The sequence below is a fragment of the Gavialis gangeticus genome, unplaced genomic scaffold (genome assembly GCF_001723915.1).
Source record: "Gavialis gangeticus isolate Ggan-Ray unplaced genomic scaffold, GavGan_comp1, whole genome shotgun sequence".
Classification (NCBI taxonomy): Eukaryota; Metazoa; Chordata; order Crocodylia; family Gavialidae; genus Gavialis; species Gavialis gangeticus.
Window position 1 is genome coordinate 867,833 of NW_017729012.1, and position 12,718 is coordinate 880,550.

The window sequence follows — 12,718 nt, forward strand, 5'->3', positions numbered from 1 at the left end:
CATAGTATTACTTGGCTTTTAATGAGCCAATGGCACTTGCAGAAGAGCAAATTGATTCCTCCAGCCAATTGCTTGCTCCTTTTAACCACCCCAGCATGTGGTGCTTGGAAGAGTCTCTTCCAGCCTGTTGCCAGTGCACCACGTTAACAAGGCTTTGGGTTTGTCCCCTGACATCCTGCCTATCTTCTCGTTCATCATAATCTCTTGAAGTGCTGCTTGCTTTCCCCCACCCTCCCATTTTCAGCAGCAGCAAAAGTCTCCCCTGCCTTGGCCTCTACAGTAAAAACAAACAAACAAAACCAAAGTAAGCTGTTGTTTTTCTAAACCAGCTAATTATTTGTGATTAATCTACCAGGTAATTAATTGCTCGGTACCAGCCTGATCCGAATTCCTTTAACCACTCCTGAGCATTTATGTTGCTGGGTGCTTATTTTTTGAATGTGCTCAGCCGTGGGTATTTCTCTTGTGAATTTGATTTGCATCTTGCTCTTTCTGTATAATAAACAATATTATACAGAAACAAACATCTAAACCATGTTTTCGAAACACATTTTCCTTGTAATGGTATTATTTGTCAATCATTCTGGCCAACAGGGCCTTTTATTTAATATATTTTTAAGTTTCAGTTTTATTTTCTTTTATTTTTTGGTTATCAATTATATTCAGAGATCTCTGCCTGCTTTGCATTTGGATGGTCTAATCAGCTGGCAGGGTGAAGCCATGTTAATTGATACATTGATGCAGCCTGGCAAAGCAACAGGGCTCCAGGACATAAAAGCTCTGTTGTCCTGAAGATGCAAAATCTCTGTCACTCAAGTGCCTTAGCACAGGCCAAGCGTGGAAATTTTCAGTGAGGCTTGAAGCAAGACTGCAGACTGACCAGGGTATTTAAGTGTTTATAGGTAGTTCTGTTCTTCTAAATGATAGTGCCATGTCCTTAGCACGCAGGTGTTGACAGGGCCAAAGCCCCAGTCTTATGTCAAACTGCATACTTTTGAATATGATAGCACCTAAAAGCCCCTACTGGAGTGTGGACTCCATGGTACTAGGCACAGAGAAGCACATGGGGACCTGACACTAAGGAGAATCCATGAAGATATGAGTCAGGAAGACAGGAAAGCGGCAGGCAAGCAAAGTGCACAGGTGGTGACAGTCGTGTTTGGGAAGCTGGTGCTGCTTTTGTGTCTTATTTTGTTTCCATCTCCCCACACCTTTTACCTGCTGCTGATCTTTGGGGCAAATGCAACAGGACTGTGTACTGACGATGCATCTGTTTCGGAAACGCGACACAGCTTGTAGCTTACTGCAGCGTTGCTGTAAGTTCCTTGGGGCAGGGAGAGTTGTCTTGTTCTGTATCTGTGCAGATGCCGTCCTGGCCTGGGTCAGGGACCATAGGCTTTAGAGAGTAATGGTACTTCTGTTCTACCAGGTATCCCTTCCTCCCCCCCACCCCCCTGCCCCTGAGTTTCATTCGGAACAAAAAGGGCCGGACTCAGTGGCTGGAGTAGAAGATTTTACTGGCTCAGCTTTTACTCCACTTCACCAGCTTCAGGAAAGTTTTTAAAACTCTGCAGGTGAAATTCACTTCCTCCTTCTCCATGAAGCATTTTGCGTTATGGAGTAAAGCGAAGTCCAATCCCACAAGTTCCAAATAGAGACCAACATGTAACCAATTAAGGACAATGCATTTAACTTAATCTCTTACTGTAAAAGATCACCATGACATTAACTGTAGGGTTAGATTATCCCATACCAGCCTAGTACAGGGTGCGGAAACTTTCTCTTGACTGCTCTTGAATGGATGGTGCTGGACTTCAAATCTGAGCCAGCCTTGCAATCCTTATATAGCTATTTATAAGCCCTTCCTACCAGGGCAAAATCATACTTGTGTAGGGCAAAATCATACCAGTTGTAAAAACTGTACTGAACCCCAAGGGCCAGGAGGAAGCATGGTTAATGGTGATTATGCACTTTGAGACCTACAGGTAAAAGGAGTTGTAGTGCAGAGTTGTGTTATTACAGATCCTTAAACAGATTCTCAGTTATGAGCCATGAGATCTTTTTAAGGGTGCCAAGCAATATTAGCAGTTAGGCATGCAAACACCTACCTACACATGATTCACAAGATAAACCCAGAGGTTTCAAATAGGAATTAAAGTAAAACATATATGTTTTACTCTGTGTGTGTGTGTGTGTGTGTGTGTGTGTGTGTATGTATGTGTGTACACACAGCTTGTAAAAAGTTTATGCATGTTTGAAATTAACCTTAAATATATTGTTTTAGTTTGCACACACGTGTGTGTGTGTCAAATTATATATGTATGTGTGTGTATGTATGTGTGTATGTGTCAAATTATATATATGTGTGTGTGTGTGTAGTGGCAAAAATATTCTGACCTGTTGGGTCTTTGAGTTCTTTTGCATTGGAACTGCTCTATTATTTTGCAATAGTAAAAAAGAAAAAGAAAAAAAGAAAGTTAAGAGCTGGCATTTTCCAGCTGGTTAGGTGCCTTGTATCTCAAAGTTTGAGAACCACTGGCTTAAAGGCAGACGGCAACCCAGGTCAACCTAGCATGAGAGGGGACTATTAGAGTGGGAGAATAGGATTTAGAGTTGCAGATTTTAAAAGCATCTGGGAGGTTTGTGAGTAATTGTGCCATTTAAATTCCCCTCACTTAGACTCTGCAGTGCTCTAAAAATGAATGTACTGAAGGAGCCACCACAGTAGCTGGCCAGCTAATGTATTTCAGTCAGTTACAGGAAAAAGTTATGGGCATCTTTAAGTAGACTCTGCGCTTCGTCTTCCTCTAGTTGGAGATGTGGTTGGTTGCTTTCTCATCGTGACTGTTAGCTGTAGAGTCCTCAGGCCCCCCATTTCCTGGATGCAGAACTTCCTTTTGTTCCATTTGTCTTGGCCACTTCAGTTAAGAAATCAGGCTGTGGTGACTGAGGAGCTAGATCGCACGCCTTTAGTTTTAGGTGCCTACACTTAAACATTTGGCCCTGAGCTCTTTGGAAAACCTGACCCGGTAGCCCTGTGCTTGTTTTTCCATCTGTAAAACACTGTTTAGCTGCCTTGTTTTTTAATTAAAATGCTCTGAGATCTTGGGAGGGTAAATGCAAAGTACTGTTCTTATGTATTTATCTTCCACCCCTGCAGCCTTGGATGAAATCCAGCTTAATTTTCAAAGTTCGTTTGGCCTCATTCTGGTCTCTAAAGGTGCATTAATTTGCATTGAGAGGATCTGGCATAAGGTGATATGACCTTCAGTTTTTGCATTCTGGTTGTGGTTTTCTCCTTCACCCTAAAAAAAACAAACCAAACCAAACCAACAAAAAACAAAAATCACCCAAGGCATTAATGGCAGGTTAGTATTGGGAGACTTGCAGGGCTGAAATCTTAAATGGTGGAAAACCAATATTTAGGAAATCTAAATGTTGGTTTTCTGTAATGCTAGTTGGCATGTCTTTTGATATGACAATAAGCTGTTCATTTTTAAAACTCCTTTTATATCCTTGCTCAATAACAGGTTGGTTTTGTTCTTTCTCTTTTAAAGGGCTGTTGTCAGGCAACATTTGGTCTAAAACCTAAGATTTCAGTAAAGATTGTTTACACAAATTTGATGCAAGGTTTCAGCTCTAAAGATATTATTCTTTTTTCAGTGATGTCAGTCAGAGCCACTTATTTTGGAGGCAACAGTATTTTAGCATCCGTGCATCCTGTTCGGAGGGGTGTTATGGTAATACGTGAAACGGGGTAATTTGTTTGCTACCTTTGATTTTATTTGTTTTATTCTGTAATGAAAAGGAGTGCGAGTCGGGGAAGAGTAAATTTAGATTCATAGCAGTGCCCTCTGCGCTAATAATCTAAGGTAGCTTTACCAACACAGGAAGCCCTAGGTTTTGGGTTTTTTAAAGTATGGGTTTTTTAGCATGGCATTATTCCATGTTTGTATCATTTTGTGTTGAACCTGAATAGCCTAGACCACTTCTGTTCAAATGCTGACGCTGGTGGAGAATGCTATGTGCTTCCTTTTGTTGCATTTTTCTGATCACCCTGTCTCCTTCTTTAGTCTTAATCCCTACAGCTACGATGAAAACTGCCTCAGCAGTAGTGAAGACCATATCCCACTGGCTGCCTTGCCCTTGCTGGCCATTTCATCCCCTCAGTACCAAGATGCAGTTGCCATGGTGATTAGCAGAGCCAACCAAGTTTACAATGAATTTCTCAAGTCTGAGGATGGGGCTGGTTTTAATGGACAGGTAGGACAATCTCCTGTTGCATCCAAGACAAATGCTTCAGGCAAAGCTGGTTGGCCATAATTCTAGGCCATTCCTGATTTGTGTCAAGTGCATCAAGTCGCTGATGTGGAGATGACACTGAAAATGCAATGATGAAATGTTAGCGTGGAAATAACTGTGTGCAAAACTGCCTGTTAAGTGCCCAGGGCGAGTTAGACGCTTTCTGAAATCAGAGCAGCATCTGTCAGATGTGAACGTAGGTAGTTAATAGAAAATGCTAATACTTTTTCTGCCAGCCAGTCTGATTCCTGAGTGCTTACCGTACTGTCTATCAGCACAGTGCCTAGGAGCTCTGGTTGTGGCCCAGTCTGCAGGTGATGGAGATGGAAAGGTTTCCTGTATTGGGCCATAGGGAATCAGTTGTGCTGATATACTCCCTCTCATCACAGTGACAATAAAACTGCAGCCTGAGACATTATACTGGGTCTTGGGCGAGCAGGGTTCAATTCTCAGTCCTGCCACAGTTGTGATCAGGGGCAAAATCACCTCCTCTGGGCTTGATCCAGATCCCCATGACCTTGATTGAAAAGCTGTCATGGACTTTGTAGCACAGTTGTGTGTGCCAAAGCCCTCTAGCTTCAAAAGGGTAATACCTTCCAGCTTCACTGCGGATAAACTCATTACCCAACGTTAGGTGCTCAGATTTGTTTTGTGTTGTGTCCTTCCAGAGCGCTAAATAGATACAGTTGTCTGAAGTACCGGGATATTTCAGAAAAGATTTTTAATACAAAGATGCAGTGTAATCTTCTGAGGAAAGCATGCGTCTTATTACATAAACAAATAATTTTTTCATAACCATAATAGGATTACACTGTGGCATATTGGAGTCTTTTAAACTAAAATTTGGTTTGTAGCGAGTTTAATATCCATAGTAAACGGTTCTTGCTTGGAGCATAAAAATAACCCAGCCACAATGATGGAACATTATGAAAGGTGAAATTATGCAAAGAAAAATTATGCCAGTTACAGAGATAATTATAAAAACAGATCTTTTTTTCCAGTAGAAATTGAATGTTATGAGGTTTGTTTTTCTTTATGCCAACGCCACAGAAAAGGCCCCCCCCCTTTTTTTTGCAAAGCACATATTAATATTTCATCTGGGAGAGTGTACACGCTCTGCATATTTCCCCACAATCAGGAGAAGAGCTGGTTTTCTTAAAGGGAAAAAGTGACATTTTTACACTTGTTATCATTTTGGAACCAAGAGTTCTGGATTTTTTTGCATTCATTACACTAGTCTTTTAGTGAAAAAATATGACCTAGCAGCACTGGACTGGGAGTCTGGGGCCTTGATGTATTCCAGATGATCCCACTCACCCGCTTTCTGACTTTTTCTCACCTCTGCCTCTCTGCGTTGTTTCCTCTTCCACCATGTCTCTGTCCAACCTATTTACATTGCAAACTGCCCTCAGCAGAGAACTCCCTCTTGCTATGTTGTATACAGCAACCCACACAGTTGGTCTCCGATCTTACTCTGAGCCCCTACACCTCCCTCAAAATGAAAACCGAGACCAACCCGAAACAATGAGAACAAAATTATCATGGGAACTATATGTCCTCTATCCTCCACATATGGAAAAGTGAACTTAGAGATAGGATTGAAAATGTAGCCTGAAATTGTTCAGGTCTTTGCTGCAGACATTCACAGGTTCACGCAGAGCTGGAAGGGCCCTTATGAAACATTAATGGGGATAGTATTTTGAGTCAAAAGTGACTGTATTAAAAGGTGGTTAGTATATTGAATGTCATAGAAGTGAATGCCATTTAAGGCTTTGGGACTGGGAATTGTTATGGAAGTAGAAGTTGCCCTAAAGGAGGACTTGCCTGCATTTTTCAGTTTGCCTTTTGATGACAACTCACTAGAGCAGCCTTGCTGCCACATGTTGGACTACAGTGAGAAATGGAGGTTTTCCTGGCCCCACACTAATGAGTTTCCTTTCCCCAAACATTTCAAACTCCATCCAAAGACTTTGATCTGAATACTAAAGTTGCCTGTACATGTACGGAGTGGCTGCTCCAATGTGCTGTAATTACAGCGTGTGGGAGCAGGCTCGATTTAATCAGCATGCTAATTAAAGTGCTCCAACCATCCTCTGTCTCGTATATTGGTGTCCCCACACTTCAGAATGGCAGTGGCAGCACTTTAAATAAAGCTTGTTTGACAAGCTTTAGTTAAAGCGCCCCCGCCATCATTTTGAAGCATGGGGATGCTGATGCATGAGATGCTGCAGGAGCTTTAATTAGAGTGTCTTGTGGAGCCATGCTAATTAAAGTGCCCTTCCTTTCCCTCCCACTCCTGGAGCATGTGTAAAAACGCCTTACGCCTTTACGTGCCAGGATGACGCATCCTCTCCACTGCGGCCCTCTCTTGCCATTTTTGCTCCTGGGCTTTGACCAATGAACAGCAGCATGTTTTCACTTTTCCAGTGATCTTTTTTTAGCCACCTTTATGCATTTGGGAAGAATTGAAAAGCTCATATGAATCTAAAGGGTATGTTAGATTGTTGGGCCAGATTACCTGGGCTGGATTCTGGCCTAAGTATCCAGGAAGGATTTTTGTCTGATGAAGGGAAATTTTTGCCGGTATGAAGTTGGTGGAAAGAGTCCCTGTGCCAGCAGCCCTTGGCATAAGGAACACATGGGGTGTGGGGGAGAGGAGAGACATGGCAAGGTGACACTATGCCAGTACTCACTGGAACTGGAACCAGTGGGTCCTCAGCACCTGTGGTGTGACTTTTGAGTAGCCGCCGAGCTGCTGTCTCTCTTTCAAGGGGAATGCATTCAGGTGGTCAGGGTCAGGGAGCCATAACTGCTTCCAGGCTGCTATTGCATTTATAGAAATTCTAGCTGGAAAATACCTTTGAGTATGTCCCACGTAACCTCTCATTTCTCTAGGTCTGCCTCATTGGTGACTGCATTGGAGGAATTTTGGGGTTCGATGCCATTTGCTATAGTGCCAGTGCAGCCGGCGAGAGTCAGAACAGTAGCAGGAGAGGGAGCATCAGCAGCATACAGGTAAGAAAAAACCCACAGGTAAATGTCCCGGAGTGTATCTAACCAGATAAAGCAGCTGCTTGCAAGAACAAGTACAAAGGCATGGTGAACTGCATTGCTAGCAAACATTTTGGCTTTTGATTCCAAGTGACAATTCTTTGGTAGAGGACCAGACCATACTTCTGCGTTTCATCATGTTCCCAGGCTTTCCTGCCCCATCTTTGGGGTGGGGGAGAAACAGAGCACTTTTTTGGTATCTAACTGTGGGCTTAAAGCTATATTCTTCCCATAATAAGCCATGGATACAAATAGGTTAAGACTTGGCAAATCCAGCTCTCCTGACTTGTATCATGAGTCTGTAACTCTTTAAAACCAACTCCCAGAAGCTATTTAGTTCTCCCCTGCAAGTGGCCAGTTTATCCCTGAATTGGATGGGACATTTTTTTCTCATGTTTTTACCTTCTTGCCTTTCAATGCCCAATGCCCTGCTCATTTGTTCACAGCTGGACCCAGTGTGCCATCTGCTCAAGGTTTTTGCCCCCAATTTTGCCTCGAAGTTCACATGTCTGCAGGCTATCTGCTGTTAAAATCTGCTGTTTTTAATTCTTTCCCATAGCATCTGGAATTTCTTAATGCTGCTGGAGGCTAATACAGCTTTAAGGCATGTTCAAGAGTCTGTTTTAGTGGCTCATGAGAAGGATTAGACTGAGGAATGCCAGTCACTGGAGGAGTGGGTGCATGAACCATAAAGTGCACCTTGATGCCTCTTGTTGGACCCTGTTCTAATGAAGAATATGAAATCCTGATATTTTTGGAGATGGCAAATCTGCTCAGAAAAGTAGTTTGTGAGAGAAGTAGCAGAATTATCAGGGTGCTTTTAAAGATTAATATTCAAATGGCATAATTGTATGCACATGTAGCAGGGTGGGGGAGGAGGGAAAGGTCTAGGATGAATTCGAATAATCCTTCTAAAATAAATCTACTTAAGCATCAAGGCATGAGGGAATGAAGCCAGGATTCAAAGACCTGGCTGGCTTTGTTACCAGGGGCACGTCCTTTTGTGTTACTTTCTCAATATCTCTAAAATGGAGGTAATGATGCTAAGCACCTTTGTTCAGCATTTTGAGAACCAAGCATGAAGAGTATTAAAGAAGATTAGAATGACATTTTCTTTAAAGGAACCAGACGTTGTCCAAGTACTGGTAAGACAGTATGTAGTCCTATAATGAACCACCATGTTGGTCCCATTTTTCGGATTTCCAGTGTCCAGCCCTTAAGCATCCCAGTATGGGACATATCACAGAAAGCACAGGTCAGGAAATGCAGTCGTGGTTCTGCAGCCAGTTCTGCTTGGGGCTTCACAAAGGCCTGCATCAATGCAGCTGCAGGAGTCTGATCTTAGGAGTGCAAATTGTTGGAGAGGTGTTGTGCACAGCAGCCAGGCTAGGGTCTGAGAAATAAGGTGCTGGTCTGTAGCTTGGCCACCTGAGCTTGCTGGTGAGAGCAGATGGTCTTTTTCACCTGTATTTCGCTTGCAAAACAGGCCGGTCTCAGACCACTGAAAGCAGTGTTGGCAAACTTTGCCAGCTGGCTGACCATTTAACTTCTAGCGTGGTCCAGAAATAAGCTCAGAAGCCATTGTATGTTCTTCATCATCTCTCAAAATCAAGGAAATTGTTCCCAGTGGTATCATTGTCACTTGGCCAACAGCTGTTGCTGATGGTGGTCTGTTGGCCTGGGTAGAATATGAGTTGGTGACCTTCATTCACTACCAAGGATCATGGTATGAAGACAGCTGATATTGAGGGAGGAGCTTGAGAGAGCAGGAGAAATAAGTAAAATAGAATTATTTTATTTGCCAAGTGTAGAGGCATTCACAGAATGAAACTAATTGCACCTGAGGCTGGGAATCCTGTACTGTAAACCAGAACCCAGAGAAGAATTTTATGGTCTAGTTAAGAACTCTAAAAATAGAATAAATTAAGTTTATATAGCTCCCTTCATACACCAGCCATTTCAAATGCTTTATAGTAATAAGTCAGATGGGTAACGCATTGCACGTTATATTCTCTGAATGGCTCACAGCTGTAAGCTCTAGCAACTTTTATTGAGAGAGGGGATGTTAATGTGTTATGGAAATGTAAATAGGGAATTATAATAGAAATAGTGACAAAATTCCCCTGCAGCACCGCTAAAATATACCATCTTCATTTCTCTCTCATCTTTTGAGTCCTAGTGCACACAGAGTAACCCAGAGGAGAATTACAGTATGAATTTTCATCATACACAGAGACAAATTTGTGTTCTCTACTCTTACGTGGATAAGACTTGTGAAAGCACTACTTGAAGAGTTGTTTGCACACTCTGGAAATCTAGAGAAATACAGTAAGTGGCATTCTGCTCTGACTAGGCTAACAATATTAATGCCTACAGAGCAGGGGTGGGCAATTATTGTGGGCAGAGGGCCGCTTACTGAGTTTTGGCAAGCCATCAAGGGCCACATGACAGGCAGCCCAGGGCAGATTAATATTAATTTTCTAAATTTTTTAGGGGCCCTGCGGGCCAGGTAGAATGGCCTGGCAGGCCACATCTGGCCCACCCCTGCTACAGAGTATATAGCAATATGCATCTGGAAGTACTTAATAAAGGAGGTCAGTACTGATTATCCCCATTTTACAGCTAGAGACTAAGAGCACCTTTATACATGCTCTGGAGTAGGGGGAGGATGTTTTAATTAGAGCTGAGCCGCTCAAAATAAAGCGCTGCAGCATTTCATGTATCAGCGTCCCCGTGCCTCAAAACGGCGGTGGAGGTGCTTGAGCTAAAGCTCATTGGACGAGCTTTAATTAAAGCATCCCCGGCACCACTTTGAGGCACAGGGGTGCTGATGCACAAGATGCAGAGGCTGGCTGGAGTGCCGTAATTACCACACTCCAGCCGCCTTGATTAATCAAGTCTGTTCCAACGCACTGTAATTACAGTGCATCGGAGCAGCCTCGCAGCATGTTTGCAGGCACCCTAAATGACCCAGGCCAGTCATAGAGCTGGCCCATAAATCTAGCCCATGTCTCCAAATTCCTGTACAAGTGCCCTGCTCCCTAGGATACATTGCCTCACAGAAGAGAAGAATTATGCTCTTTTTTTGCTGCTGCGGGCAAAAGAGCATTCTGCAGGAGTCGAGGTCTTGTAGAGGCAGACATTTGTTTGATGGGGCTATTGGAGATGGCTAAGGGTTTGATTCTTACAAGGATGAAGAGGCAGACAAGCTGTTTGTAGGTGGCTAGCTGCACTTCCGTTGAACTGATCGTTTGAGTGATGCCGAGATTCAGTTGAATTGTTAATGGCCTCTTATGGTGGCCGCAGCTTGGGCCAGTGGGTTTTTGAATCTTTTAAATGGGAATAAATAATATCGTCAGGAGTCTCAATGGCTTTCTTCTAATATGAGATGTTTTCTGATTTTCTTTTTCTAGCCATTGTTTTATTTATTTCTCAGTGCTGCTTCCAGGTACTGTTAAAGTAACTGTGACCAAATTGGCCTAGTGTTCCTGTGCAGTGTACCAGAGACAGCTGACCCTGAATGTGACTCTAGGTGTTTAAACCAATGAGATTTAAACTTCAGCAGTGCTTTTTGACTCATCTTTGAAAGCACAGGTTGGCCATGTGGCACTTGGGACAGATGTGACCTCCTGAGGTCCCTCCCAGCCCTATTTTTCTATGATTCTATGAACCACATCACCTTTATCTTAGTTTTATTGTGTGTAACCATTTTTGCACAACGTATAGGGTTTCTCAAGCATCAGCGAATGTTATGTGCTTCCACTGGCAGTGGTTCTGCACAAATTGATAGTGATACTGCCGCAAAAGTGACCAGAGAAATCGTTGTTTCACAGGACTGGATGGCTTAGGTGGATCAATTACTAGGTAATTGATCCTTTCACCCTCTGGCTGCTGGTGAACGCCTGGCCTAGGTCAATTGTGACTGAAAGCCTTTCCCATCTAATGGCTGCTTGCTCTCATTTGTGAACTGAAATTTCGTCTCAGCTTTGTTGCTGGGGCATTGGCTGGACAAAGACCCGTCATTGGCACTTAATGGTCCCTCTCCCCCCCTTAGGAGGACCACCCATCCTGGGTGGGGAAGTCCCAGCATGGGAACTTAGTCCCGGTCCTGGGCTGCATGACTCCAGGACATTTGTCTTGGACTCGTGAGGATATGCGGGAAGTGGCGGGTTTCCCCTTGCAGTATGGGGCAGGGGCACATGTCCCCCCCCAGCTTTGTGTGTGGGGTGAGGACAGATGCAGGCTGCCCACTGTGAGCTCGGGGGTCCCCACCCTGCTGCTCTGCCCCAGGGCCCTGCGCTGGCTGCACTGCCATGGCAGGCACCTCCTGCCCACCTGGCAGCAGCGGGGGCAGCGGTGGTGCAGAGTTGTACCCCCTGCTGCCACCAAGTGGGCAGGGAGTGCACATCCTGTGTGGGGCTCCCAGGGAAAGGCACCGGAGCAGGGTGCTCTGATCCTGTGCCCAGCAGCCCGCATCCACTCCCTGCTCCGCTCCGCTCAGCTCTAGTCCGGCTGCGGGAAGGAGGCAGGCATGTGTCCTGTCTTTCCCTTTTAGAAAGGCGGTCACCTGAGCTCCCTTGCTAACTATTCTCAGCAGGAGTCATTACTGGAAAGGGAGAGGGTCTAAATGGTCCTCATGGCCATTATTGCAGGGCAGCCTTGAGGCCAGTTAGCGGTATGGGCAAGCTTACACTAGAGAGAAACTGCAGGCTTTGCTTTATAGGGTTGCGTGTCTGACATAACTCGACAGCAAGGACCTTGCATAGCAGTTTACAACAAGTTAGGCTTGACCCCACTGTGGCTGAGGGAAATCTTTTCCTGGCCCTGTATAACATTATCTCGGTTTTATGGGGGACTTTGAAATGCTGCAGTGGCACGGTGCAAAGCGGAGAGCGCTGTGCACGCGTTTTCTCGGTGGCTCGATTTAAATTCCAATTTCTCCACAGGCTTCCTGTGTGATGTTGGGCAAGTCTCTTGCTCCCTCTGCACCTCAGTTTCCCCTCAATAGAACATGAGTGGTTTCTCTTTTTATCCAGCCTTTTATCAGTTTGTCTACTTAAATGGCAAGTTTTTTCAAAAGGAACAGTTCTCTGTTTGAACCAGCTAGGCTGCTGGAGACCTGATCTTAGGGTGTATTCCCCAAATGAGTAAGAAATTTTAGAAGCGCTTCCATATATGATCCCACTGTGTCCAAAAGAGGATGCTGGAGAGAGCCATGTGACAGAAAAATAGGTCAGGAAAGAATTTTTTTTAATGCTGTGTGGGGGTAGAGTTTGAACCCTTCCCTCCAGTGCAGTCATTAGCCAGCAGCTGGCAGACTTCACTAGGGGAAGAATAGTTAATCCCTTTCCCTTTCAGAGCTACT

At 44.2% G+C, this 12,718-nt stretch overlaps 1 protein-coding gene across 2 annotated transcripts in view; it reads left to right on the top strand.

The window, feature by feature from the left end:
* PITPNM3 (PITPNM family member 3) overlaps positions 1–12,718 on the top strand; it is a 299,986-nt gene that overhangs the window by 213,019 nt on the left and 74,249 nt on the right. For both annotated transcript variants that reach the window (XM_019511015.1, XM_019511016.1), the window contains 2 exons: positions 4,074–4,263; positions 7,198–7,317. In XM_019511015.1, the coding sequence (XP_019366560.1) occupies positions 4,074–4,263; positions 7,198–7,317 (310 nt within the window). The remainder of the gene's footprint in view (positions 1–4,073; positions 4,264–7,197; positions 7,318–12,718) is intronic.